Source organism: Pleuronectes platessa, chromosome 9 (genome assembly GCF_947347685.1).
Source record: "Pleuronectes platessa chromosome 9, fPlePla1.1, whole genome shotgun sequence".
NCBI classification, from domain to species: domain Eukaryota; kingdom Metazoa; phylum Chordata; class Actinopteri; order Pleuronectiformes; family Pleuronectidae; genus Pleuronectes; species Pleuronectes platessa.
In genome coordinates this window covers 22,624,813-22,652,364 of record NC_070634.1, presented here as the reverse complement: position 1 = coordinate 22,652,364, position 27,552 = coordinate 22,624,813, and the positions used below count along the sequence as shown (strand labels likewise).

General features: G+C 44.0%; 1 protein-coding gene across 1 annotated transcript in view; it reads left to right on the top strand.

Annotated features, from left to right (window-relative positions):
- Positions 1 to 25,500, top strand: part of cachd1 (cache domain containing 1) — a 70,653-nt gene extending 45,153 nt beyond the window's left edge. Inside the window, exons 6-27 of the mRNA XM_053431302.1 lie at positions 1,199 to 1,343; positions 1,425 to 1,641; positions 1,734 to 1,883; positions 4,452 to 4,727; positions 5,257 to 5,406; positions 7,612 to 7,735; positions 7,854 to 7,971; positions 9,948 to 10,116; positions 10,314 to 10,456; positions 11,348 to 11,529; positions 12,390 to 12,500; positions 13,137 to 13,259; positions 13,858 to 13,957; positions 14,592 to 14,708; positions 15,086 to 15,246; positions 15,359 to 15,445; positions 16,499 to 16,615; positions 17,319 to 17,470; positions 17,902 to 18,063; positions 18,937 to 19,014; positions 19,151 to 19,252; positions 22,880 to 25,500. Coding sequence (XP_053287277.1) covers positions 1,199 to 1,343; positions 1,425 to 1,641; positions 1,734 to 1,883; positions 4,452 to 4,727; positions 5,257 to 5,406; positions 7,612 to 7,735; positions 7,854 to 7,971; positions 9,948 to 10,116; positions 10,314 to 10,456; positions 11,348 to 11,529; positions 12,390 to 12,500; positions 13,137 to 13,259; positions 13,858 to 13,957; positions 14,592 to 14,708; positions 15,086 to 15,246; positions 15,359 to 15,445; positions 16,499 to 16,615; positions 17,319 to 17,470; positions 17,902 to 18,063; positions 18,937 to 19,014; positions 19,151 to 19,252; positions 22,880 to 23,124 — 3,229 coding nt within the window. The 3' untranslated portion in view covers positions 23,125 to 25,500. The remainder of the gene's footprint in view (positions 1 to 1,198; positions 1,344 to 1,424; positions 1,642 to 1,733; positions 1,884 to 4,451; positions 4,728 to 5,256; positions 5,407 to 7,611; positions 7,736 to 7,853; positions 7,972 to 9,947; positions 10,117 to 10,313; positions 10,457 to 11,347; positions 11,530 to 12,389; positions 12,501 to 13,136; positions 13,260 to 13,857; positions 13,958 to 14,591; positions 14,709 to 15,085; positions 15,247 to 15,358; positions 15,446 to 16,498; positions 16,616 to 17,318; positions 17,471 to 17,901; positions 18,064 to 18,936; positions 19,015 to 19,150; positions 19,253 to 22,879) is intronic.
- The last annotated feature ends 2,052 nt before the right edge of the window (positions 25,501 to 27,552 follow it).

Here is a 27,552-nt window from a genome sequence, read left to right as displayed (position 1 = left end):
AGGCACATACAGCGACACTCACCCAACTTTACAATAAAGGTTTAGAATTTACTTCTTGAACACGACTTTACTTTTAGCCTTGTGATTAGCTCAGAATAACATAGACTTGTTATTACACTAAAAAGAAGTCCAGATGAATGAGGTGTTTTCATACTTCATCGAAAGGTTTTCTTTGTAACGAGACCTCAAAAGCTCCTGAAACCTTATTTAACTTTTCACAAAAGTGAAATTCCCTTTGTGACTTTTGAAACTTGAAGATATCCCATATTTAAGGAGGTGTGCTCTCAATAGTCTGGACAAATAACTCCGCAATGACAACATGAAACACAGAAGGTGTTGGATCCCCACCAGTAATAACAGAAGGGAAGGGAATCTGGTGAATGTTGTAGCAGAGCGCTGAATAGAGGAAGAAAGATGACTCCCAAGTGGATCAAGGGAAAGTGAGGGATGGGGTAAAGGTAGAGGAGGGAGACAAAGACGTTCTGTGTACTAGAGATTCATGAGACGGTTACTGGTGTCACTAAACTGTTAATCCAGTTCATAGAAGATTACACTGCAGGAGGGATTATGATGTTTAAGAGTCTGCACCTCCCATTCTTCTGAGTGTGGTAATCCAGGAACTAGTATTCATTACATCTTCAAACATTCACTTGCACTCAGAGATCGAGAAATTCGAATTTAGTGCAGAAAGGTCAGAGGTCAACATCACAGTGACCTCACAGAATAGATTTTTGGACCCGAGAGGGAGTTTCTTCAAATTGGACACAAATGTTCATTTGCACTCACAGATGAACTGGGTCAGAGGTCACTTTGGCTTATAAAAGGCTGTAAATTTAAAATACATATGCTAATATTGACTAAAGATCTCACATATAGGATAAAATCATGAAGGGATATTGTATAAAGAAAAGGTCAAAGGTCAGATTGACGTTATACAACCCCACGTGACTCAGGAGAAAAAAGAGATTGTGACCATATATCCAGCATCTTGACAGTGACTCTAGTTTGTTTACAATGTTTGTTATCTCATTCATATCAGCATTTAATTATCTTTGAATAAAGGCTTTTACAAACACGCAGATATTATTGTTGTTGGAGGATATGTATGCACATTATATTTCTCCGTAGTTCTGAAGCGACCATCTATTTGTGTGTGTGTATTTATGTGTGTGTATTTATGTGTGTGTGTTTTCTGCAGGCCTGTGTACGTGTCTGCAGTGCGTCCCCAGTCTAAGCACATCGTGGTGATGGTCGACCACGGAGCGTCCGTCACTGAGACGCAGCTTCAGATCGCCCGGGACTCGGCGCTCGTCATCCTCAACTCCATAGACGAGCACGACAAGGTCAGTGAAAGGGAAACGTTCAGGGGGCGCTGTACATTCTCCAAAGCTCTGGTGACATCGTGCTTATCGCTTCTTCGCCAGATCTCCATTCTCTCGGTGGCAGAGGCGGTTCGTGCCTGTGCTCTGGACCAGTGCTATAAGAGCCTGCTGTCGCCGGCCACCAGCGAGACCAAGAGGAAGATGAGCACCTTCATCTCCAACATCAAGGCTTCGGACGCGGCCACGCACCACGCCGGGGGCTTCCAGAAGGCTTTCCAGCTGCTGAGAAACACCACCAGCCTCAGCAGGCAGAGCCCCAGTAAGAAATACATACAGTATTTAAAAATGCTGCCGCAGGGATCGGTTCTATTTGATATTAACTACTATGTGTGTGCTTGTGTTCTTCACCAGCGACTGACATGGTGATCATCTACCTGTCGTCTGGTATCACGACCCGGGAGTCGTCGGAGCAGGAGAAGCGAGCGACGCTCAGCGTGGTCAGAGAGGAGAACCGGCACCTCAACAACTCGGTCATGATCCTCACCTACGCTCTCATGAACGGTGGGTCGACTCCTCCAGGACACTCTATTTGAACACATTAAAAAACCAATAGTTAACCCTTTCTGATGGACGGATGGATTTCTTTTTTTATTTTAGGCAGTAAGGAATAAATGAAGAGAAATGAGCTGCTGACCCCCACCCCCCCCCCTCAACAGCTTGAGTTTCTACCATAGAGTATTTTAAAACGCCATATTAGTGTATGTCATTGATTTAATGAGTTGTATTATGTATCATTCACGTTCCAATACTGAGAAATTCCAAGATATCCCAGATGATAAGAACACAAGCAGCCTCCCTTTTAGTTTGATTCCCAGTTTCAGAGCTTCGTCAAATCGGCTTGTTTTGAAAAGTTTAAGCCGGTTTCTGCATCTGCACAGTAAACTAAAAAGAAAGTCTGTAGCATCTAGATATATCTCAAATATTACTCTCATATAAGACTTGTGTATTTTTAGGAAATTTTAGTTTTGGCTTTCAATCTGTCTGACTGACATTTCCTCCACACTGCACATTTGTCATGTGTGGTTCTGCTGGGAGCCGTTTCTGTTTGTTAGATCCTCTCTCATGGGCACAATGTGCTTAAGAGAAGACTGAAGGTTAGAGAGGTGCTCAGAAACCTCAAAGGCTTTTTGTTTTCATTGTGTGTGTGTGTGTTGCTGTAGGTAACACAACTTGTCTGTGCATCTGCCTCCTCTGATTCCCACCTTGCTCTGCAACACACACACACACACACACACACACACACACACACACACACACACACACACACACACACACACACACACACACACACATGCACCTCTGCCGTGCATGCATTAGTCCACCATTAATACAAATAATTTCTGCATCGGAGAATGGAAATGAGGAACATCTAAGGAGAGGAGAGAGTGAGACTTCAAAGGGGGCGTCCTGCTCGCTGTGTGTGACTGACAGAGGACCTCGACTGTGTAAAGAGCTCCATGATGAAAAGGATGCAGAAATCTATCATCCTCTGAGTTTATTAGAATTGCATATCCCCCAAAAACATTTGTTTTGCTGCTGACGCTGCGGGCACACAGCTGAAAGGCCCACTGTGGGGTGTGTGTTTGTGTGTGTGGGGGGGGGGGGGTCTTATTCCCTGCCAAATGTCGAGTGCTGATTGTTCAAGGAGATGAGCAGTCCCTTGGCTGTAGAATACAAGGGGTGTGTGTGTGTGTGTGTGTGTGGGTACATTATTAATAAGCTCTCATCAAAACAGTTAAACAATCTGACTAAAACCTCTCAACTACAATTTGATTTGTACTAGTTTATACACATTGATTGCCTTTTCGAGAAAATCGAGCTCTTCAAATATTAATCTGGTTGAATTACTTCTGTCAACTAAATGTTTCAGCATTATTTAGGATTCTGTAGATTCGATCTGATAAAAGGACTCTTCATTATAAACCAAAAACCTCCAAGGAAGCCAGGGTCGATTTGTGGATCAATCTCTCTTTGATGGGATTCAATGTAAAGGAAAAGGATTTTGAAGGAACCCTCGAAGTGGAACAGCCCAGTTGTGTAGACGACTCCAGATGGAGCCTCTGAAGGATGCGGCCCCTGAATTGAGAGTTTTGGCCAGAGCTGTTATTGTGACTGTGTTTGGTTACAAGAAAAACATTAGAGTAAAGTTCTTTTGGTCGGTGAAGTGCATCAAAAGTGGGGAATGCTCCTCAGGAATTTAAAATGAACGGACCCCCCCCCCCTCCGTGTTTGTTTGACGCCGCTGCCCCTGGCCACATCGGTACCCTCCGGCTGCCCGGCCTGACGTTCAGCCGAGCAGAGCCTTGGCATTAAAAGGGGATTCTGCAGTAATCCAGTCAATGATTGGATGCTGGCAGACATGCTCTGTTCCTATCCTGCCTCATAGGTCGTGGGACGCCAAATGCTCCAGGTGACAGCTGTAAGGGCCCCCCCCCCCCCCCGCGGTCGTCCGTTCTCCTCTGAACGACCTTATGAGGCTTGGAAAGATCAAATCTGAAGTGAGCATTAACTTCTCGGACTCATCAGGATTTACCCACGCCACGGTCGGGTCCGGCAGATGCGTGGGATTGTACGAGCAGAGCCGATGGAGATAATGAAACAGGATCACAGATCAGGGACCAGGCATGTATGAAATACCTCCGCTGCTGTCGCCAAATCGATTTGGGGGAGTCCGCTCAGCAGATTCAAGCCTCTCGCTGTGGGACCACGTGAACTGCATGACGTCAATTGTTCCCAAAATACTACTTGATGAATTCAGCCCCTGTTTGGCAGCTGGTGTGTGATTTCTCTCTCTCTCTCCAGCCCCTTGAAGGAATTGGTATTTATTTATTTTTACAGTCCGAGAGGAAAGAAAATCAAAGGTCGCCATCTATAGAAGAGATTTGAGTCATGAGCTCTTTACTCTCATTGCCTCCCTCTCAGCGACTCCTTCCTCTTTTCATTTGTGCAGTTACCTCATTCAATAAGCCCTGAGCCGTGCCATCACTTAGAGATTTGTCCTCAATATCCCTGCTTGATTTAATCAAACTAATTCTGTTATCGACTCCCCCCCCCCCCCCCCTCCTGCAGAGGGAGTAACGGGCCTGAAGGAGCTGGCCTTCATGAGAGACCTCGCCGAGCAGAATTCGGTGAAGTACGGCGTGGACAGAGACCGGGGCCGCTCCTCATCCTCTTCGTCTGGGTCGTCGGGAGCTTCGATGATACCAGTGGTGAAGGGCAGCATGATGGTTCTCAACCAGCTGAGCAACCTGGAGACGACAGTGGGACGCTTCTACATCAACCTCCCCAATCGCATGATCGACCTGGCCGGCTTCAGCCTGCCCTACACCGACCCCATGGGAGACGGTGAGTGATCCGGACTCAACTCGATCAGAGTGATGTGTCAGTTTATCGCCAAATAACCTTTAATCGGGTCAATTTGTAATGAGAGGAACTAAATTAAGATAAACCAATTAATTGATTAACCTGATAATCCGAGTAATTCAGTTTCTGATATTAATCTGGTTGAGTTTACGAGGAGCAGCGGTGGGAAGTGAAGAAATAGGCAAGGTTAATAATGATCACAAATTAACATGATTAATAAGCTTATTGTTATTTTAGTTTTCTTATAAAGACCTGAGTAACTGTATCAGCCTCATCTTCAACTGTTGCTATTTTCCCGATATTTTTACCACAAGGTGAAAAAGACAATTTATGTGAGAACAGTTTCTAAAAATTAACGCAGAGTACATATAAAGTGCACCATTTTAAAATCTACCAATCAAGAGTTGGTCTGAAATACACAGAAATAAATGAAAATAGCCAAATAGAACCAAACTATGAACACAAGACGAGTTAAGTTGTATAATCTGCTCTCTTGTATTTGTCTCTCCAGGGTTTATCATGACCGTGAGCCGGCCGTGCTACTTCGGGAACCTGCTGCTCGGCGTGGTCGGGGTGGATGTGAACCTGGCCTACATCCTGGAGGATGTCACCTACTACCAAGACTCGCTGGCCTCATACACCTTCCTCATCGACAACAAAGGTCAGTGACATGAGGAACGCACACCGGTAGTTATCCTTTGTGTGTTTCTCATCAGCAGGATTATCCTCTGCTGCTCCTCTGCTCAGCTTGTGATCATTGAAAGGTGTTTTTAGCACATTAAGCTTTAAATTGCTGCAGCGTTATAATCCAGTGAGAAAACCAGCATCAGGTCAAATCTCTCATCCCACAGGTCCCACAGACTCCAGTGTTATCAATCTTCATTAGTCCCACTCCAAAGAGTTGGAAAAGAGCGTATTTGGGTTTTCCTTGTTTCGCTTTATTTGGTCTGTCTCGACTTCCTCCGCAGCCGTGACCCCACATGAGACTCGACTGGCGTCTCCTCTGCAGCTCTGGCACTTCTTTGGCCTTTCAGTGTCCACGGCTGCAGCGCGGGGGGGGGGTAGTGCTCACGTCCGGTGTTGGTTTGTCTTGGCCCCCCGCTGCAGGTGGCTCGACCGAACCAAACTGCTGCCATACAACCGTAAAGTTGTGCTCTGCGGGGCCTGTGGATGTGTGTCATTAATGGACTGGATAGTTAAACTGAATAATATTAGCTACAAAAACACAGACGGACAGGAAGCTCGCGTGCTGCAGCAGTATTTCTCTTTTCTGGAAGCACGCTGCATCCGTCGCTGTCAACACATCGCGGGAGTAAAACGCACAGGGGCGTCAGTCGGAATGTCAGGAATGCCGCTTTCAGGTTTTCACACCAATACGGATTACAGGGTTAAACAATTCCTTAGAAATGCCACCCCGTTGGAAAATGGAGGGGGGGGGGGACCATTTTGCTAAGCCTGAGCTAAAATATGACGTTTAGAGGGTAAGGTTGTGGAAAGGTGGGATGAAGGAGAGGGTTGAGGTGGAGGAAGGTCGTAAAACCTCCAGAATGAAAAGACGTAGAGCGTCAGAATCCTTCCCGGCTGTTCCCATGAGGGAACCTTCCCAGCCGCTCCACCGCTCCGCTCAATGCGTCTCTTCATCCCTCCTCTGAAATGTTTGTTTTTGCAATGAAAACGCCGTCACATCATTACACCTTATTACTGCACCGCGCTTATTAACACAGCAACTCGGTAAACACAGACAAATGACTCCCATTAAAGTCATTAGCTGCCATTCAAACCGCCCGCTGCCGATTTTAGAATGTAGGTGAATATGATTAGGTAAATAAGCCGCTGACAAGAGGCTCCTGGACACGCAGGTAAAAATAGCAGATGAGTGTAGTAGATGTAGTGTGTTTGTATTTTATGACTCTGAGACTGTGTGTGACTCAATTACGTGTCTACCTGAGGGAAATTCATAAAGGTCTGTGTATGGTGTGTACTGTAGTTTGGCATATTAGTAAGAACAGAGAGGCCTTGTATTACACAGCAGACGGATTTCCCTTTTTAAGAGTGTGACACACCACACCTGCTGATACTTAAATACACACACACACACACACGTTCACACACGTACACACACTCTCTCTTTGTCACTAAATATACACAGCATATTAGAGCTGAGCGACAAACACACGGTATGTTGTTTGTTCGCTGCCTTTCAGGACAGATGGGCTCTCAGTCGAGTTTCTTCAGAGCTTTGTGTGTTTCCCCAAAAAACTGTTCCTGCCTCGGTTCAGAGCCACAACTTCACCAGAGCCGCCGAGCTGCTGCAGAACAGTGTGACGGCTCAATGCTGCGGTTTCTATTCAGGGGAATTTAAATAATGAGAGGAAAGAGCAGAATTAGAAATGAGCTTTGTCCACTTTGATTTATGCAGAGACCTTATAGCAGCAACTGCTTTATATTAATGTTAGAAGTTGGATGAACACACATTTGAATATATTTGTATATTATTATTTGTATATTGTATATTAGTATACACGTGTATATTATTATATTGTTAATGACAAATATTAAGTGATTTCAATGATTAAGGCCAAGTTGTTTTTTGGTAGAAGTTACAACTTACAGGCAGAATCTTATGATTTGGCCGTAGCAAACAAGTATTTGTACTTTTTTTTAGCAGTTTTCTTCGGGTCAAAAATATTTGGACCAGTTTTTTCTTTTTGCAGCAAGTTGCCGGAAAATGTTATAAAGCAATAAAGTGATAAACATTCAGACACATCAGCAGATCAGCATCTTTTATTGGCTCTTTACATGTTGCTGTTTCTACTGCAACATTCTTGATCCTCGATGCGGTCCTGATGGTTTGATTGATTCCCAGGCTACACCCTGATGCACCCGTCCCTGACGCGGCCCTACCTCATGACGGAGCCTCCCCTGCACACAGACATCACCCACTACGAGAACATCCCCAGGTTCCACCTGGTCCGGCAGAACATCCTCAAGTAAGAGAGAACGAGGAGCAAGTTTCACTGAATTCAAAACACAAACAAACAGAATAACTTTTAACGTTACACATAATACAGCCTTGTGATTTGATAAATGTTTTTGTGTTTTTCACAGCCTCCCTCTGGGCAGTCAGGTCATCGCCGTGCCGGTCAACTCGTCTCTGTCGTGGCACACCAACCGACTCCGGGACAACAGCAAGGACGCGTACAATGTCAGCTACGCCTGGAAACTGGTGGGTGATGGATTCGCCGACTCGTATCTCCTTTACTCCAAAATGAGTGGGCGTCGTTGGGTATTTTTAAACGTGGGTAAACCCGCAGCCAGAAGAGGAACGTGAGTCATGTTAAAAAACGTGCTCTCACTCTCTCACCTCACAAAACGTCTTGTTCGCCCTTGTGTCATGTTTCTATCACTGCTGATCGGAGTCAATGAAAACCCATGTTTGCTGCAGAGTCAATTGACCCGGGAGCCAATGCCCATTGTAACCATTACAATAACAGACAAAAGCCGGATATTAGTGGGTTTATTATGACCAGTGGAAAAGGGGCTTGAGACGCAAACAGTTTATTTATTTAGTTATATCCAACATGTTTTCCTTCAGCCGAGATTGGACCATGAATAACTTGCCTGCAGTTATTTTCTTGCAACACAGACACATAAGAAAAGCGTGACTATCTTTAAAAACTATTTACACACACTCATTTAGGAACCATGTCCCATCCTGTCACCAAGTTTCACAGAAATTATTATTTTATTTCCCTGTAGAATTCAGAGGTGTCCAAAAGTGAAAAAGAAACCAGCTGAGAAGAGGAGTCATACAAATAACTTATGGCCTGAGAATAATTATATATTAAAACACGTGAGAATTGAAATTAGAAACTGAGCAGTAGCTTATTTTGTCCCTAATTTAAACGCCAGTTCCCTGAAGTAAAAATTATTTCAGAGCAGAACACGCTTGCTCATCTCCTTTTATCTCCAACGCTTCCATTTGTCTGTGACTCTTTATCATTACTGCACCGCTGTCTAACATTAATATAGAGATTTATGTTCCCAGCCTTTGTGTCTCCACCAAACCTCTGCCACCTTCAATTAGTCCCGGTGATAAAAACAAAGTGCTCCCACACCCAGAATCTGTCTATCCGTCAAATCGGCTTTTCCTCCCAGGCCTTGAAGCTTCATGTTTTTTTGGTGGAAAAATAAATGGCGTCAGGACGACATTAGCATCAGGCCACGCTGAGTCTTTTTCATTTCTGACATTTAGACTTTTGGCAGGAGCAAAAACACAACACTTACTTTAGGCATTTTGCTTTCCGCCCTTTTTAAGGGATTTTGACATTTTGTGTTTTCGCTCAAACACCTTCACCATGAGTTTGGCAACTGTCTGTGTTATTTTTTAAATTAATTTTTCCGGAGCCAGATAAAACGTGAACTGACTTCAGAAGTGTCTGTTGTTTCCCAAACCAGGCTGTCCTTTTGTCTTCAGCCAGATAATGTCAGGGGATTCATTTATGAGTCTTTCAGTTTATTAATCTAGTGACGAAAAAAATCGGTGGTAAAAGTCAGCAGCAAAGGCTTCACCCATTTAGCTCCTGGTTCTCTCTGACTGTCGTCTACTGGTTGTTTGTCAGTTTGTGTGATTTAAAAGCAAAGTTTTAGAATTTAGGACCTGACTATTCCTGCAGGGTGCATTTAGAGGCACTTGGATGAAAGCCGGTGATAAATCGGTGACAATAATATTCCGTGAAAGATGCCTGCTGACTATGAAACACTGGAAAGACTTTCATGTGGTTTCAACCCAATTTTAAAGCGTCAAATAAGTCATCAAAACCATGTGTACTTTTGTTATTTTGACCAGGAGGAGGCAGGATTTATGACCTCTCCTGTAGCCAGCCAACAGATGGCGATCAAGATGATTTGGCTTCACTTTTATGGAGCTGTCGTGTCGTCCATCTTTATTCACAGTCTCCGGCTCAGCCTGGTCTCTGAGATGACTCTTGTTCTCGGGGTAAAAGTGGTCTTATCAGGAATAATTAAAACTTATAGACTTAAAGTCGGGAATCAAACAAGATAAAATCTGTTGACATTTATGTACGGATAGCCTTCTCTCTTGGTCATCTCCAGATTCTGCAACAATGTTAACAATATGTTTATGTCGATGTAACGCATTAATTCCTCTTCCTCTTCCTCCTCCTCTTCCTCCTCCTCCAGGTCCAGGACACGTCGTTCATCCTGTGCATCGTGTACGTGCAGCCTGAGATCCCGGTGAAGCACCTGAAGAACCTGAACACGGCTCCCAGCTCCAAGCTGCTCTACCACCGCTTGGACCTGCTGGGTCAGCCCAGCTCCTGCCTGCACTTCAAACAGCTCGCCACTGTCGGTGAGGAAAGCAACAGATCCAAGGAACTTAAACACACATAGTTTTTTCTCCATGTGAAAACCACTTTTACTGCAGGGGGCGCTGCTGCTCAGTTAAAAGTTGCTTTGTGTTTTAATTTATTTCTGTCACCATCTCGACAACATCGTTTAAACTGAACATCTCTTGACCGTCTTTCTTTCCCTTTCTGTTTTTCCCAGAATCCCCCACAGTGATGTTGGCAGCCGGCAGCTTCTCCTCCCCCTACGAGCACCTCAGTCAGCCAGAAACCAAGCGCATGGTGGAGCACTACACCGCCTACCTGAGCGATAACACCAGGCTCATCGCCAACCCAGGCCTCAAGGTACACAAGCACACAAGCCTGGGAGAGTAGAAGCAACTCGCAGCCTCATGAAACACACACACACACACACACACACACACACACACACACACACACACACACACACACACACACACACACACACACACACACACACACACACACACACACACACACACATTGTTCCCTGTTGTTTACCTGACAAACACACAGCACATGGTCCAGCCCTGTGCTCAGGTCACAGTCATGTATGCAAATGTTCCTGCATGTGAGTATGTACAAAAATATTTTTTTTTAAGTAGGAGTTCATTGAAATAACTTTAATTTCAATTGCAGCATTAGTTCTGCGTCTTGGAAAAACATCCGATGTGCACGTCTACTATTAAAAACTTTAAAATGGAGTTCTGCATCTTTAAGAAAGGGGATAAACCCCCCCATGTGGTTTTGGAAGTCTGTGTGCTCTGCTGCCCTGGAGGGGGGGGGGGGGGAACTCCCGCCTCCGATTCCCAGGCTGGTCTTAAAGGCCCCCCCCCCCCCCCCAGTGACCTCATCACCTCTAACAAACTCAGAAGCTGCTCGGAAAATAACACAGAGATGTGATTTTTTTTTTTTTTTTTTCTTTCTGGGCCTTTTAGACTAATAAATCACATTAAAGTGTAAAAACTGGATTTGTAAGATTTGCTATTTCTTCTTTCTTAATCAAAATGATCTTATTATAGATACAGAACAATAATTCCAGTTGTACCATTTTTAAAAGACCTCGTTAACTTTTTTCCTTTATTGTTTGTGGGTTTGTCTTCAAACTAATTTCCAAAGTTCCCTTTTCCAACTTTTCCTTTTTTTCGGCCAAACCCAGATTAAAACTTTTTCTCCTCTCTCCATCTTCCTCCGTCTCTCCATCCCTCCCCGCAGTCCTCCGTCAGGAACGAGGTTATGGCGACCAGTCACGTCACGGATGAGTGGATGACACTAATGGAAATGAGTAGCCTCAACTGCTACATTGTGCGCCGTTACATAGCAACCCCCAGTGGGGTGCTCCGGATTTACCCGGGATCACTGATGGACAAAGCCTTCGACCCGACCCGCAGACAATGGTGAGGCTTAGTGAGGAGTGGGGGAGAATGTGTGTGTGTCTGTGTGTTGGGTATGTTGTGTAGGTACACTTTAAAGGGAAGGGGTATGTGTGAAAACTCAGGTGAATGTTTGTGCTAAAAAATAATCGATCTGCCTTTACTGAGTTAAATTATAAATCAGCACTAATCATTTTGAGAGAAATTTAACTTGTTTTTAAAAAACTTTTAGTCGTGTTGTCTTACTCCAGCAAGTTTAGCGCTTTTTTTGTTATTTCTTTTCTTTTTTGTGAGGTTCATCGGAAGATTAAAACTTTTACAAGTTAAAGGGGAAGGAGGGTGTTTTTCAACCTGGGCGCCGTTCAAATTCAAAACAAGACAAATGTGTCAAAAGAGAGAAATCAACGATGAAATCAGAGCAATATCCACGGACTTTGTTTATAATAGTGAGAGTGTAAATGAGTCGTACTTAACTGAGAACTGAGACTTTTTAGCAAAGACCTAGAATAAAATATTTGAGCCTTTGATTGGTTAAAAATTAACTTTCAGTGGACTATTGATGGACTGTCACAGTTGCCCCATAAGATTACATTGTAGTCACTGCTGCTGTGCCATGGCCCATTTCCAAAATTTATTTAAAATAAGTACTAATCATGTAGACACCCTAAGTTATAAACACAGGGGCCAGGTTTCAATAACACCACTATAAGAATACCAATGCCAATATGTTCATCAGTAATAGTTGCACCCGCCCAGCACAGATGGAAAACAAAAACCTGAGGAGCATCTTTAAAAGATCATTAACTTTGTCAGTCAGGAGTAAAAGTTATGAGATGATCTGAACTCATTGAGCTAACCCTCTGCCCCCGTGATGCGTCTTGCAGGTACCAGCATGCCGTGGCCAACCCTGGCCTCATCACCTTCACAGGGCCGTACCTGGACGTGGGCGGGGCTGGATACGTGGTCACGATCAGCCACACCCTCCACGCGTCGAGGTAAGACAATCACAATAAACAGATTTTGCATGGGAATATATATAATCTGTGGGGGAGGGACATGATTTTGGGGGCCGGAAAATCATGTACTGGGGAACTTTGGAACCCCCCCCCCCCCCCACACACACACACAGAAAGTATCACTGTTTGTGTATTGTGTTGAGAAACGTTGTGATAAAAGGAAAATCCTAAAGACTATTTGTCTTCCAAATTATAAAAACTATTTCACACAGTTTCAGACACGGCCTGTGTGAGATGTGAGACCAAGTCGAGTTCACTGAGCCTCCAACTCTCCACAGTGGTCAACATCAGTTTGCATCAGCTGGATAAGATCTGTTTACCATGGTCCATGCAAATGTTCAGTCCACACACAAACATTCAGCGTGTGATAACCCGGGATCAGGGTGTTGTTGTGTACCGACTCACTGAGCGTATAATCACGCAGTCTGTAAACACGTCTACACACAGTGTGCAGGGCCACGTGCGGTTTGTGTTTATGGCTCAGGACCAACAACGCAACCGACAATTTTGATCCACTTTTTTCCTCAGTGTGCAGCTGACGACACAATCGCACACACGGAAATCTGTTTTTCATTTAGAATTTCTTCTAATCCTTGTTTTTTCTTTTCCCTGCAGCACTCAGACGGCCCCTGGTTACGCAATAGCCGTGATGGGCATCGACTTCACGCTGCGCTACTTCTACAAAGTGTTGCTCGACCTGCTGCCCGTGTGCAACCAGGACAAGGGCAACAAGATCAGGTGGGTGGGGGGGGGGATCGATGGGGATGATTGACTTTTGCAAATCATTGCTTCTTTCTTCTTTCTTCTTTCTCCTTCCCCCCCGTTTCACTGAGCAACTTGCAGAGAGATCAAGAAGAAAGAAGGAGGGAAAAGAGTTAAGCTGATTATCACAGCATTCCTGCTGCAGATGTGGCGTCGCTGCCGCCTCAGTTCCTACATACTTCCTCCAGCTTTAATGTCCTTTTTTCAGTTTTTTTTAGTCTTCTTCTTCTTCATCCTTTCTTTTCCAACCCCCTCTTCTTCCCCCTGTTGTTCTCCCCCCCCCCTCTCTCCCTCGCTCCACTTCCTTCATGCTCTCCCTGTTGGTGTGCAGGGGCCATGTAAAACAGGATTAGCTCAAAGGGGGCGGGGGCCAGAGACGAGACATATTTCTGCAGAATGTTTAAGGGACAAAGGGAAGAAGAATGCAGCCGTATTATTCAGATGAATGAAGCTGGAGTTAGCATCGGGAAGAAGAAGCATCCAACTATATATTCTTTAAAGTCACTTTTCTGTTGTAGCTCAAGAATGAAAGAGTCACTGTCTGCTCTCTAACATTTGTGTGTTCACATCGTAGGTGCTTCATAATGGAGGACAGAGGGTACCTGGTGGCACACCCCACTCTCATTGACCCCAAAGGTCATGCCCCTGCAGAGCAGCAGCACATCACGCACAAGGTAACGCACCCAGAAACACACAACAACTACCTAAACAAGAGGAACACAAGCATCCACCAACACACTGTTTGTTCCTTCACATTGTCCCAGCTACACACTGGGGGTAGTTACAGCTTTGAAGCATCGCACCCCTACATGAAACCATTTTTTGAATCTGCTGCAACTGGTCACACACAGTCCTCTTAATACGCCTGAGATCCGTGAATGGAAACCAGTGAAATTGCCCAGAAAGCGCTGCATGTCACAAAGTTTAAGAAGTCATAAAAACATCTCTGGATACTTTCCTGTCTCTAGATCCATGTTAAAGTTGAATGGGTTCATTCTTGGTACATGTCCCATCCTTCCTCCAAGTGCAATGGAAATCTGTTCTGTAGTTTTTTGGCGTAATCCTTCAAACCGACCTCGAACATTCACATTACAAACTCCACGTCCTTTAAAACGTGTGGTTGTGAGAATAAACTGGAATCTGGATGATCTTTAATCTGGGGAAAGTGCACAAAGATTCAATTGTTGTTTACACAGCAAAGACAATAATTAACACAACTCATTCTCCTCCACAAACAAACCATTCATATGATTTGGAATTCAATCTGATTTTGGCCTGTTTGTAATCTTGATTTTTTTTTTATTGCAGGAGCCGTTGGTTGCGAACGACATCCTCAACCATCCCAACTTTGTGAAGAAGAATCTTTGCAACAGCTTCAGCGACCGCACCGTGCAGCGCTTCTACAAGTTCAACACCAGCATCGTGGTGAGTCACAGATGTTTGAGGCTCAGACTCAGTATTGAACACGGAGGTACAGTCTGAGGAGTGCACCATATTTGAATTTGATAGAGCAACACTGCTACCTAGTGGTGGTCGCTCTAGTTGCACCCATGCATTGCTCCTGTGTACTATATACCTATTAAAACTTCCAAGAGTTACTACATTCATTAAAAACAGCAGTTTTACAGATATTAAAGTGTCATACTTAGACTCTTTGAGAATGAAATCACAAATTTGTCTTAAAACCTCATCTTCCTAAGAAGTTTCTTTACAATTTCCTTGACTTTATGTCCTCATCATACCTTCAAGTTCTTTAATCTCTTCCATTTCCACTGTTATCTAATCCTCTTTTTCTCCACCAGGGGGACCTCACCAACCTGGTCCATGGAAGCCATTGCTCAAAGTACCGTCTGACCCGGATCCCGGGCACCAACGCCTTCGCCGGCATCGTGAACGAGACGTGTGACTCTCTGGCGTTCTGCGCCTGCAGCACCGTGGACCGACTCTGCCTCAACTGCCACAGGTCTTTGACTCCGCCCACTCACTCTCAGAGGGAGTTTATTGTGATATAACAGGAAACAGCGGTGGTAGAGTTCTTCTGACTGACCGTGACATTGTGTGTGTGTGTGTTTCAGAATGGAGCAGAATGAGTGTGAGTGTCCATGTGAGTGCCCCCTAGAGGTCAACGAGTGCACAGGCAACCTCACCAATGCTGAGAACAGGTTAGTGGAAGTTTTGCCTCAAAGACACTTCACATATCTCCACATATGTATCGCTCAGGAATTATACTTAATGATATAAGGCTGAGAAAAATATAAAAAATATGCAGAATTTTTTTTAATTATAATTTTAGGTACATAATGAACGAGGATACTTTTCAGATGATGCTCGATTCCTTTTAACCATTTTTAAGACGTGAGGATGGTTAGAGAGTAATTTAGCTTTGATAATAATAGTAATAATAACCATAATAATAATAATTGTCTTGGGACGGACTGGTGACATGTCCAGTAAGTATCCATAGCCATTACAAATTCAGTTATAAAGTTGTAGATGTCAAAATTTAAATGTCTCAATATCTCTTGTCATGGCAGACAGCTGATAATTAATATTTAGTATATCTGATATATTATTTGTGTTATTTGCAGTATCAAGCAATAATGTGAAAAAGGTTTGCTGTGGTGTGTTGAAGTCTGTCCCTCTCACTTCCTGTCGTTGTGAATTTAATTGTTGACACTTTTGTGCTTTGTGAATGTTTCTGTCTGTTTCCTCACTTTGACTTGTCTTTCACTGTCCCTCCTTTCTGTTTTAGCGTGTCTGTCTCTTCCTCCTCCTCGTCTCACTCTGTCCATCATTCTCTTCCTCTCACACCTCCCTCCCTCTCTCTCTCTCCCCGTCTCTCCCTCTTGTTTTATCCACCTCCTCTCGTCAACCATCGGCCGCCTTTGACAGCATGTCAATGCATCAAATGCCAATTCCTGTTTTATTTCAGGGAGACGTGCAATTATCGTCTCTCACTGTCAGATTTCTCTCTGTTGTCGTGTCATTGCTGTTTGTCCTTTCCGGAGCTCATTTGCATACATTGACGTGCTTTGTTTGATCAAGCTTTGATTTTCTTTCTCTTTTCTCCCACGTCAGTTTTACTGTGTTTGCTTTTGTTGAACGTTATCGTGTTTCCCGCTCGGAGGCTGATGGATTGTGTCGGCTGGATGTGTTGACTGAGGATGTGCGTGTTTTCACCCCGTGTGTTTTATTTACGTCTGTGTTTTGCAAAGGAACCCGAGCTGCGAGGTGCACCAGGAGCCGGTCAGCCTGAATGTGATTGATCCCAGTCTGCATGACGCCCTGCCCCAGTGCATCAACACCCGCTGCAGCCAGAGATACACCAGCAGGTACACACACACACTGAACTACACAAAGACACACTATGCATCAAGTTTATACAAACACATCCATACAGAGACACATAAATCTGCCTTGAGGTACAGTACAGGGTGACAACAGCAAGAATATCACTGCTGTGGGACAGTGCCGCCTAGTGGAGACAAGGGGGAGGTGTAGATTTGTGTTTTTACCCTTTTTCACCTTTGTTGTTCTGCATGAAACACACCAGTGTGTTGGTAAAGAGAAACAAACAAAACACTTTTGATGATATTAAAAGAGCGTGTGTGTTTATGTGTTAATAACACTGAGCCGAGTTCCTGTATAAATCCATCAAAATGAATTAATAAACTGAAGTGGAGCTCAGAGAGCACATTCTTCTGCCAAGGTCCAATAGTGCCCTTATGACACCAAATTTTTAATTCACCAGATCTGGGTTTTTATTGGAATTGGCATGAAATTGTTCTCACTCATAGATATCAGTCCCCTGAAGACTCATGAATTTTTCTTTGAGAAATCAATAAAATCCTTCCAGTAGTTAATCAACAGGTGAACACACGCAGAGGAAAACGTAGCTTCCTTGGCGGAGGGCAAAAAAACTGGAGAAAGTATTCTTACCTCGACAAATCCAGAATCTTCTAGCACTGTGATTCTTTACCACTCAGCCAAACTTTAAAAACAACTGTTGATTTTGTTTTCTTCTTCCCGTTTCAGCGACTGTTTTGGCGTGCTGGACTGTGAGTGGTGCATGGTGGAGAGCGATGGTAAGACCCACCTGGACAAGCCGTACTGCGCCCTGCAGAAGGAGTGCTTCGGGGGCATCGTCGGCGCCAAGAGTCCCTACGCGGACGGCCTGGGAGTCCTGGGTGAGTTTCCACACGCGGCGTTTTTTATTGTGCAAAGTGACAGAGTCCTTCAGGATGAATTGTGCTTTAACTAGATTTCAGCCTGTGGAGGGAGGAAACAAGCAACAACAGAAGTCTAATTAATTCCATTGTCATCCTGGTCACAGCTGAATTGTGACTTGTGTAGATTCAGGCTGAAACTTCTCTGTTGCTTGATTGTTTGTCTCTGGCTCTGTTATCAGTTTTTTTTATTTTTATTTAATTGGCTGTTAGCTTTAATAATCATTCTGGAGCGTGACACACTGATGGGAGAGTGGAATAGAAATGTTCTGGCAGCGCAGCATGAGTCGGGAGCCGAGCTGTTTGATTCTGGCTCGTTGTTCTGTCACTTCTTCGTCCGTTCTGCCTCATCCGTCTCTCTTCATCTCTCTCTCTCTCTCTTTCATCTGCAGATGAGGAGGTGGCGTCTCTGAACATGATCAAGAGCGCCCCCGTGGGTCCGGTCGCTGGGGGCATTATGGGATGCATCATGGTGTTGGTGCTGGCGGTGTATGCGTACAGACACCAGATCCACCGGCGCCGTCACCAGCACATGTCACCACTGGCTGCACAGGGTAAGTGTGACTCACAGGCTCCTTCCAGACGTGCACCAGACTCCGAAGAATCTCTGGAGGTTTTCCAGAGCACATGTGGGAATAGAGCAGGAGATTCTCCAGAGGATCCACACAGAGAGTGGGCACAGAACTGAAGAAACCAAAAGAATACAAATACATATGAAAAAGAGGAGCCATACACATAGAAGACAGAGATGAAAATATAAACTTATAGAGAAACAGGCAAGAGGGAGAATGTCTTGTCCTATTGTGCAGAGATTGTCCAGAGTTCATGTCTGAAAACGACTACAGATGGATTCTGTCTCACATTTGTACAGACAAGCCAAGACAAGTCAAATGTACCCAACAAATAGATCTGTGAAATTGAAATGGAAGTCAAATTTCAACATTTCAACATTATCTTTATTCATATCACATTTTGGCAGCAAGGAGGAACAAGGAAACGTGTTATTTTCTATTTTCCTGCTTGGCCTTGTGCCGCAAAAAACTGCAAATGAAAAGGAGGTTGTCAGTCGCTTCACATTTTCACAGAAAATAACATTTTAAAGCGGCGTCATTAACGAGCAGTCTGGCAGCGACTGACACCAGCACCACGCAGCAGCATCTGTTGATCCAACACACACCCCTTCCCTTCCCTCGGGCTCGCCTTTGTACACAGGTCATTATCTGGGTTAAAGCAGCTAGATGTTATCTCATGATGGCCTTTTGTTATTTGTGCTTTGTTTGGATATAAAAGTCAGCAAGTCCACCCCCCCCCCACCATCCTGATTGTCATTCCTGCAGTAATTTACATTTTTTACGAACGGTAGCATCCATCTGATCTCATCTTTCTGCTTCTCTCCTCCTGCTCTCTTCACCTCCACGCTGCTCCAGAAATGTCAGTGAGGATGTCGAACCTGGATAATGAACGAGACGAGAGGGACGAGGACAGCCACGAGGACAGAGGCATCAGTAAGTTCTGCCTGATCCCTGATCAGGTCTAAAACCTGTGGTTGAAGTCGTCACTTTTCCAACATTAAACACACGTGGGTACCCACTTACCCGCGGCCTCTGTGTTGATCTGTGTGTGTTCTCTCTTCACTTCCAGTCAGCAACACAAGATTCATAGCTGCCGTGATCGAGAGACACACACACACTCCCGAGCGGAGGCGTCGGTACTGGGGACGATCCGGGACAGAGAGCGACCACGGTAAGACATGTTATTCCTGTGCTACACTCAGATACATCAACACACAGAGACCAGGACGGTTTTAATACATGCACAAATGTGATGATGCTCCAAACTCCCTGTTAAATGCCTGTAGTTTGTGACGTGGTGTTTCTGGAGTTATTCTCTACTTGGTTACTTCAACATGTCATTCAAGGAGAATTGTAAGTAATTCTGGGAGACTCTGATATTCCTTCATATCTGTCAAACTTGACAAAGGTCTTAAATTTAATTTATTATGGTCTTAAAAAGTCTTAACCTAAAGTCACTATCGTCAATGGGGCATATTTCAAAGGAGACATATTCTGCTAATAATTTCATTTGTTTTATTACTAGAAAATGTTTACAGGCTCCAATGTTCATAAAACTCATCACTTTCCTCAAACAGTCCATTGCTGCAGCTCTTCTTTTCAGCCTCTGTCTGAAACACTCGGTTTAAGCTCCTGTCCCTTTAAGGCCCCCCTCCTGAAAACAGCAGGAGGAGGGCCTCAGTGGTTTCAGTGAGGGAAGAGAGTTTTTTGACTTTGCAGAACTTTAACATACACAAAAACCCACTTAACACACTCGATGAAAGATAAAGTGAAAAGGCATCACGTGTCTCTCATCTAGCTTTACAACATCTTGAGGTCAAACGTATTCATGATGATCTCTCAACAGTTTGGTCTAAAACAATCAGTTTTTTGGGATTCGCTGCTCTGTAAATGATGAGTTGTGTTGAAACCATAAAACCCAAAGTGCTCGACAGTATCTCTTCACACATCAACCGAACTCCAGGATTAGAATATGGACTCTATGAAATTTACCACAGGAGGGAAGTGATGTCTGGACTCTGTGAGTTTAGAGTTTGACGAGCTCAGATGATCTGGGGGATCTTGGAGTCGAGCTGCTGCTCTTCAGTGTGGAGAGAAGTCGGTGTCAGTTTCAGTTTATGATGAGGAAGCTTCATGTAAATTATGTCAAGGAGAGATCTCAAGACCCAAAACATGGTGGAGTGTGCGTAGCCCCGTCCCACCTGGCCTGGGAAAACCCCTGGATCCCCAACAAAGGGCTGAGATAGAGGATGTCTGGGTTTCCTTTATTCACCTTAAGCCACAGTGATGCAAGCTCAGAGAAGTGAGGATGTTTTTATAACTTGTGAGTCTGGTGAACGCAAACTCATATCCTTAGTTTTCGCAGATCCCTGGTTATGTGTTTTTACTTTATCCATGTATCTGAATCCTGTTTGTCGGCACAGAGCATATTGTCTGAGATGAGTAATCAAGACCCAGATGTACATAGATGATCAGAAACCTGGATACTGTAGCTATCATCTATAGTTATATGAATAACCAGTTTTAATATTCCATGTAAACACCAAATGCCAAATACGATACAAACCAGAATATAGGTCAAAACAAAGCTATTTAAATTCCTGTAAACATGCTCATATTAGAGCATTAAAACCTGAATCAAATGAAATTCATCTCAATCCCATTCTAAGGCTTAGGTTTCATTTTTACAAAATGAACACTGTTCCTTCCCGAAATGTTACGGCCCAGCGTTAAACCCACAGTTCCCACTCAGCTCACTGGCACTGGTTCAGCTCTTGGCTCGCTCTTTCCATGCCATCACAGCTCTCTACCATTCTCTTCTCTTCTCTCCGGCTCTCTGAGAGACAGAGGCTCATGTTCGCTGTAACCATTTGTAGAACTTGTGTAAGTCTGACACGCGATGAGCGCGGATGGACGGTTTCACCCGCATGAGCTCTCACCACCTACATATGGCATCGCTCCACTTCCTGGCACGAGTGTTCTCTGTTACTTGTTGCATAACCGAGGGTGAGCGAGAGGGTGAATGTGAAGAGAGGAGAGTGGGATAGAGTGGCCTCAGCCAGCGAGGAGAGAGAAATGTGAGATAGAGCTGCAGAGGAATGGAGAAAACTAGTTTTAACCAATAATGTTTCTCTACACAAGGTTCGTTATTGAGTGAATGTTTTGTGGAAATAAAATCAGGCAGAATTAAAGTAAAGTATCTTTCTCATGTCATAATGTAGTTCAAGAGAAAGGCAAGGACAATAACTGGACAGGAAAGAATTGTACATCATAATGTATTAGTGGGGAGAGGACATGGAGGACAAGTGCAGAGCTGTAAACATGTAAAAATGATGAAAGAGGGGACATTAGAGTGAGTCTGAAGGGCAAGAGGACGGAGGCCGAGAGGAAGAGGAGTTTGCAATAATGGAAAGAGAGGATGTTAGTCCACGCAGGTTATATATATATATATATAACACCAATCTGAAAGGTCTTATCATAATGAGACCTTTCTAGTTTTGTCTCCGATAGTTGTCTCTGTCCACATGTCTCGACTTCAGGATGGATTCAGTTCCCTGGTGCAGCTTTTAAATGTGTCCCCAGGTCACCGTTAGCTGTGAACCCACCTGAAGCTACGGCCCTGGCTTTGGGGAAGAGACTGATAAACTGTGCTGAGGTCTGGAACTTCTTTGAAGTCTTCATCCCTCTCTTTTCCTTTAATCCCCAACTCTCCCTCTATCCCTCCCTCGGTATTCCCTCAATCTCTTTCTCTCCCTCTGTCACCCCCCCCCCCCCCCTTTTTTGTCCGTCCTTTCCATTGTCTTTTTTTAACCAGGCTAATTTGGAGAAATCTGGGGCGAACATTTATAAGAAAGTGTTTCAAATTGACTCAGGTGCAAGGTTTTACTGCACCTCAGGGAACCCAGAGGACATTTCCCTATTTTACACCATGCTGCGTATGTCACCTTCATAATATACACAACATTAAAATAGAGCTCTCCATCACTTTGATCAATTAAGCTTGATCGAGGGGAAGTTTGGCCTGGTATGAATTTAGGATACTACATTGAGTCGAGTGCAGTATCATAAAATATAGATCTCCTTATGTTCCATCTGTTAATCACACTTTGACCCAGTAACTCCCTGTGACAGCAGTGCTGCCATTGCCCCACTTTACCAATGTAGGCTATCCTAACAGCCATGTTGGCTCCCGATGCCATCTCCTCAGGCTGCACGTATGTAGAGGAAAGCGATCATAAATATGTATCATTCTTTTTTCTTTTTTTCCCACATTTTGGTGTGAAAGCTGAGAGCATATGGGGAAGATAATCCCCAGCAGGGATGTGTAGTTGTCACCGCACCATGAAAAGAGAAGCGTTCTGTGTTAGCGTGTGTTCACGTGTTGTTCCTGTGTTGAATGATTCTGACCCGAGGGCGTCATTTGCAGAGTAGATTCTTTTATGGTGTCCTTTCATTTCCTGGTTGTGGAGGCTGTGCCACGCTGGTGTACGTGGAGCTGTTCACATCTTTGATTCTCTGTGCAGTGACTGAATGAGGCTCTTTGGTTAAAACAAATTATGTTGCAATGTAAAACAAAGACATTTTGCTTTATTGCAGTTTTTATTCATCTATTTCAAGTCTCTCTGCCTTAGCGATAACAAACAAAACCTTTTAATGCATTTCCCACATCCCCATCTGCCCGTGTGTGTTCATGAGGGACTCTGGTCTACAACAGGGCCCACGACCTCTAGGTTTTATTGAGGATGATGAGTTGTATTCAGTCCACTAATGCCGACTTCTTCTTGTTTTCTGTGTCCAGGCTACAGCACCATGAGTCCGCAGGAGGACAGCGAGAATCCGCCCGGAAACAACGACCCGCTCTCGGCCGGCGTGGACGTGGGGAACCACGATGACGACATGGACCTGGACACGCCGCCCCAGACGGCAGCGCTGCTCAGCCACAAGTTCCACCCGTACCGGCACACGCACACGCACCACCACCCGCTGCACACGCACCACCTGCAGGCCGCGGTCACCGTGCACAGTGTGGACGCAGAGTGCTGATCCTCGGCGTGGCGTTGCCCCTCCGGCCAGGGATTTTATATTTGTTATTAATGACTATTTAAAAAAAACGGGAAACATTTGTGCTCGATTAGACAGTTGGGTACGGACAGGACGGGCGGAGAGAGAGAGAGAGGCCACAGCTGGACTCGAACCCATCGTGCCACTGAGCTGCGGACACTTCCTCCTCAGCTCCTTATGGGTATTAGCCTCATTGTGTCATTGTGCCAACATCTCATCCCTTTTTCCACTGTTCCCAGTCTAACATCTGGGAAATCGACACGGTTTAACACAGACAGACCAGACCTGGGCCAGTAGAAATAACTAAATGGGAGTTTTTCTTTGTTTTCTAAAGAAAGTTGGCCTTCAGGACTCGGTACGAGTGCAGCTTTGGGGCCTGAGCTCATTCATTGGACCTTCAACGAGGAGAGGACACCAGTTGAACCTGAAACCCTCGACACAGGACAAACTTCTTTGTTTTCCTCCAGAAGACGCAGCAAACACTATTGGATCAATGGACAATCAAATTAAACCTAGAGCCTGATGTTGTCCCGGGGCTCCATCCCATAATTACGGATTATACCACAGCTTTACTCTCCGTGGTTCTGAAGATACGGACACTTCTCAAGTATTTGCCTTTTTTTTGGTCAAAGGAGAAGCTGCTGGTTCTTTTATAAAGCAGATTGAAAAGCTATTTGAACTTTTTCATGAATGTCTGTGAACAAGTAGCCAAAACATTCAGTGGTTCACAGAAACACAGAAAAGAGAAAATCACTTCAAAAGAAGAAAATGTTATTTTTCTACTATTTATTAAAAGAGGTAGATTTTCAGGACAGACGAGCTTGAAGCTGCCGCTCACACAAACTGGTCACCAATCAGCAAGAGTGACATGTTCTCCTCATAACCAGTGCATCCTTTAGAGCTCATTATTTTTAAATATTTCTCATACAACAGACCATGTGACAACTGGATTTATTTTTTACATTTTGTTTTTTATTTTTCATACCATTGAGTGATTTTGGTTCATGAGCAGCAGCTTTTCTACATTTTCCTTCCCTCTTTCTTTTCCTCCTCCGTTACCCAGAAGTATCCTCCTCCACTGAATTATCCTGTTTACTCTAAAGTCCTGGGAAAAGCCTCCTCTTTACGCGAGAGACACATCCCGGAGATCTGAGTCATAAGCAAATGGAAGTTTGGGAGCTTTTCGGTAGGCACATGGGCCGTGAGGTCAAATCCACTGTGCCGGACTCATCCTCGTTCTGGACACATCGTCAAGAGGCAGAACTTTCTGTGCTCGCTGGACTTCCCAAGCCTCCTGGAGGTGTGAGTGGGGAGGGGGGGAGGGGGGGGGGAGTTAACAACGGCAAAACATTCCTGGCTTTGTCACTGCACGGGATTTAGTGGTTGAGGATAATTGGGGAAGACCGCAGGGGTCCTGAGAGATCCACAGAGAGTCGAGTGCTGTCCCCTCTGAATGCCTGGGTAGAAACAACCCAGCGCAGAATGCTGTCTCTTTTTTTGTTCCACCTTATTTGTGTGCTGGATTTTTGTGTAAATCAAGTTTAATTTCTAATGATGCGTGAGATGGAGTCTCCTTCCTGTCAGAGAGAAGAACGAGGGAGAGATGCTGCTGCTGTTGTTCAGAGGTTACACCCATCTGTCGACTCCTCTGTGGTTAACCACTCAAAATGTCTTTTCTACACCTCTCTGGTTTTACTGGCGTGTATGTATGTGTGTGTTTGTGCGTGTGTGTTTGTATATGTCTGTGTGTGTGTGTGTGTGTGTGTGTGCGAGTGTGTGGAAAGAATGGCTACCCGTCTGGGACATTTTCTTGGATTATTGTATTTTTCTCAAGATAATAACAGAGAATTATAGGTGAAATTATTATAATTGAGAAAATCCACCCTCTTTTATTCCGATGAAGAGTCACTCGACCCGATCGGTGCTTCACGGCCCGGCGTGGCGCCACAATGTCTGTTGTTCTTCAGAGATTCATAATGAAGTGTAAATACAGAATCACAAATAGCTATTAATGTCCTGTACACTTTTTTTTATGTTGCTAAGAAATGATGTAAGCTTCAGAAATTCGGGTTGACATTTTTTTTGATTTGTCTGTTCACGGTGTCTCACTATATTTTCCGATGCCTTGGATGTTTTTATTTTATTTTTTAGATTAATTTTTTCTTTAGGTCCATATTGGATGGAAGTCAGTGCTTGGAAAAAATGAATACACACTTTTATGTTTGAGAGACGTCTAGTTTAAAAGAAAAGAAACAGTTTAATCTTGTGTCTTGAGAATGTTTAAAGAAAGTTAATTTAGAATCACGAAAATAACGGTACATCTCTTTTTCGCTGAGTAAAGTCCGGAAACAAGCGACCTGTGGATTCAGGGTCCGTGTTTCTGTGAGCTCCCGAAAACTGGTGAGAATATTTCCCTAAACGTGCAGCTACAGAAAAACACTGCTTTCTAATTTGACACCACTAATAGAGCAGAGATTTAAAACACACTTTATGTTATTGCCTTCAAAATCTAAAACGTACTCCTACTATATGTAGTGGGTCAAATATTCCACTAGTACTCGCAGTAAGGTTTGGTCAAAGTTGCAAGTCAAATATTTTCTACGGTATTTGTTTCGGTTTTGACGTCAGCATCTCAAGTCGAACCGTCAGATGCAGTCTTTGCGAGTTTCCTCTGATGTGTGTGAATGTCGGGTTCAATTTCATTTCCTCCAAAATGGTTTGATGTCACAGGCATTTTTTTTTTTTCTCTGGAGATCTTTTAAACAGTATTTACCAGCCATTTGTAAATGAGTGTGTGTGTGTTTCTATACGAGAACACAATTAATGTACTGAAGGAACATATGTACATCGACCCCCCCCCCCCTCCCTCATGTATCATATAAAGATATCAAATTGAGATTTATTGCAATGTGAATGTGATAAAGTCCATTTTACACTTAAATTGTGTTTTTGTTATTGCTGCCACTTGCTACACACATTTTATATGGAATCACATTTTCATAATGTGGAACTTCCTGAAACATCGTGTTGACCTTGTGAACCCAGCAGCTCAGGAACGTCTCCAGGGAATTCCTTCAAATTTGGTCCAAACATTCACTTGAATTCCCGAGATGAACCCATCAGATTTTGGTGGTTAAAGGCCAAGGTCACCTCATGTTCTTGTGAAGGTGATGCAACTGGCACAACCACCTCTGGCACAAACATTCACTTTGACCGACAGATGACCTCAATACAATTCAGAGGTCAAAGGTCAATGTCACTGGGACTTCACAACACCCCTTGTTTCACCACATGAATGTGTGACGTGTTACGGAGGAAATGCTCAAACACAGAAGAGAAATCCAAGTCCACACAAAGCTGCCGACCGGATAACAAAGAAAGTTCGTGCCAGTTTATCTCACTTTGCTAATTGTCAATGAATCAATCAATCAATCAAATTTTATTTGTATAGCCCATATTCACGAATTACAATTCGTCTCATAGGGCTTTAACAGGGTGGGACATCCTCTGTCCTTAAATAATTGTGTCTTTCTATTGTCATTGTCATTGCACAGGTCACACACAACACTGCCTGTGCACAGTAAACCAGGGATGTTTGTGCATGTGAGCCTGTATTTACACTCCCTCACATCTGAGTTATATTGGCCGATGCCTATGCAGCCTGTTCTACTCCACCTGGTTCACATGGGGAACATTTCTGACACTTACTCTGCAAAGTGATGCACTTTGTTTGGTCGGGGGGGATTTTTAATGAAGTGCCGAGGTAAGATCACAAAATGTGTGTATTGTGTTTTATGTATAAAGGATTATCTGGGCTCGTAAAAACCTTGAGAAATCCCCAAACCCCTCAAGTCTGTTTTAACTCTTGACCCTTACTTCAGAATAAAATGGTGTTTCAGCTTCAATGTGCACGTGGCTCCATAGGGATATTGATTTTTATTTTTTTCAGGCTGTTGGTCAAAGGTCATGCAGTTTGTGGGTGAAGGAAGAATAGTGGTAGAGTATATTCTGCCTTAAAGACCTCTCACTTATTTATGAGGCTGTTCTGTCCATGCAGTGTTTCCTGCCGGGGGATCTGGGAACAGCCACAGGATGGAGAAGCAACATGGATCTGATTCAACACAGCAAGAGGCCACTTTGATTTACTGGGAAAAGATCCGTGTGCTGTTTGAGTGTTTGTTGCATGTTGGCCCACCATGATTTTCTAACCATATAATGAGGTTTTTAACAAATAATTGTGTTAAATGTGCATTAATATATAGTAAACACATGAAACAAACTACATCGATAAATGTAAAAGTAGATTATAATGTGCTTTAAACAATAGGTTGTATGATTAATATCACAGTGACAAATTACCTGCCGTCCTTGTTAATGAGTTGTTAAATCTGGGGGTATTCATTTATATAG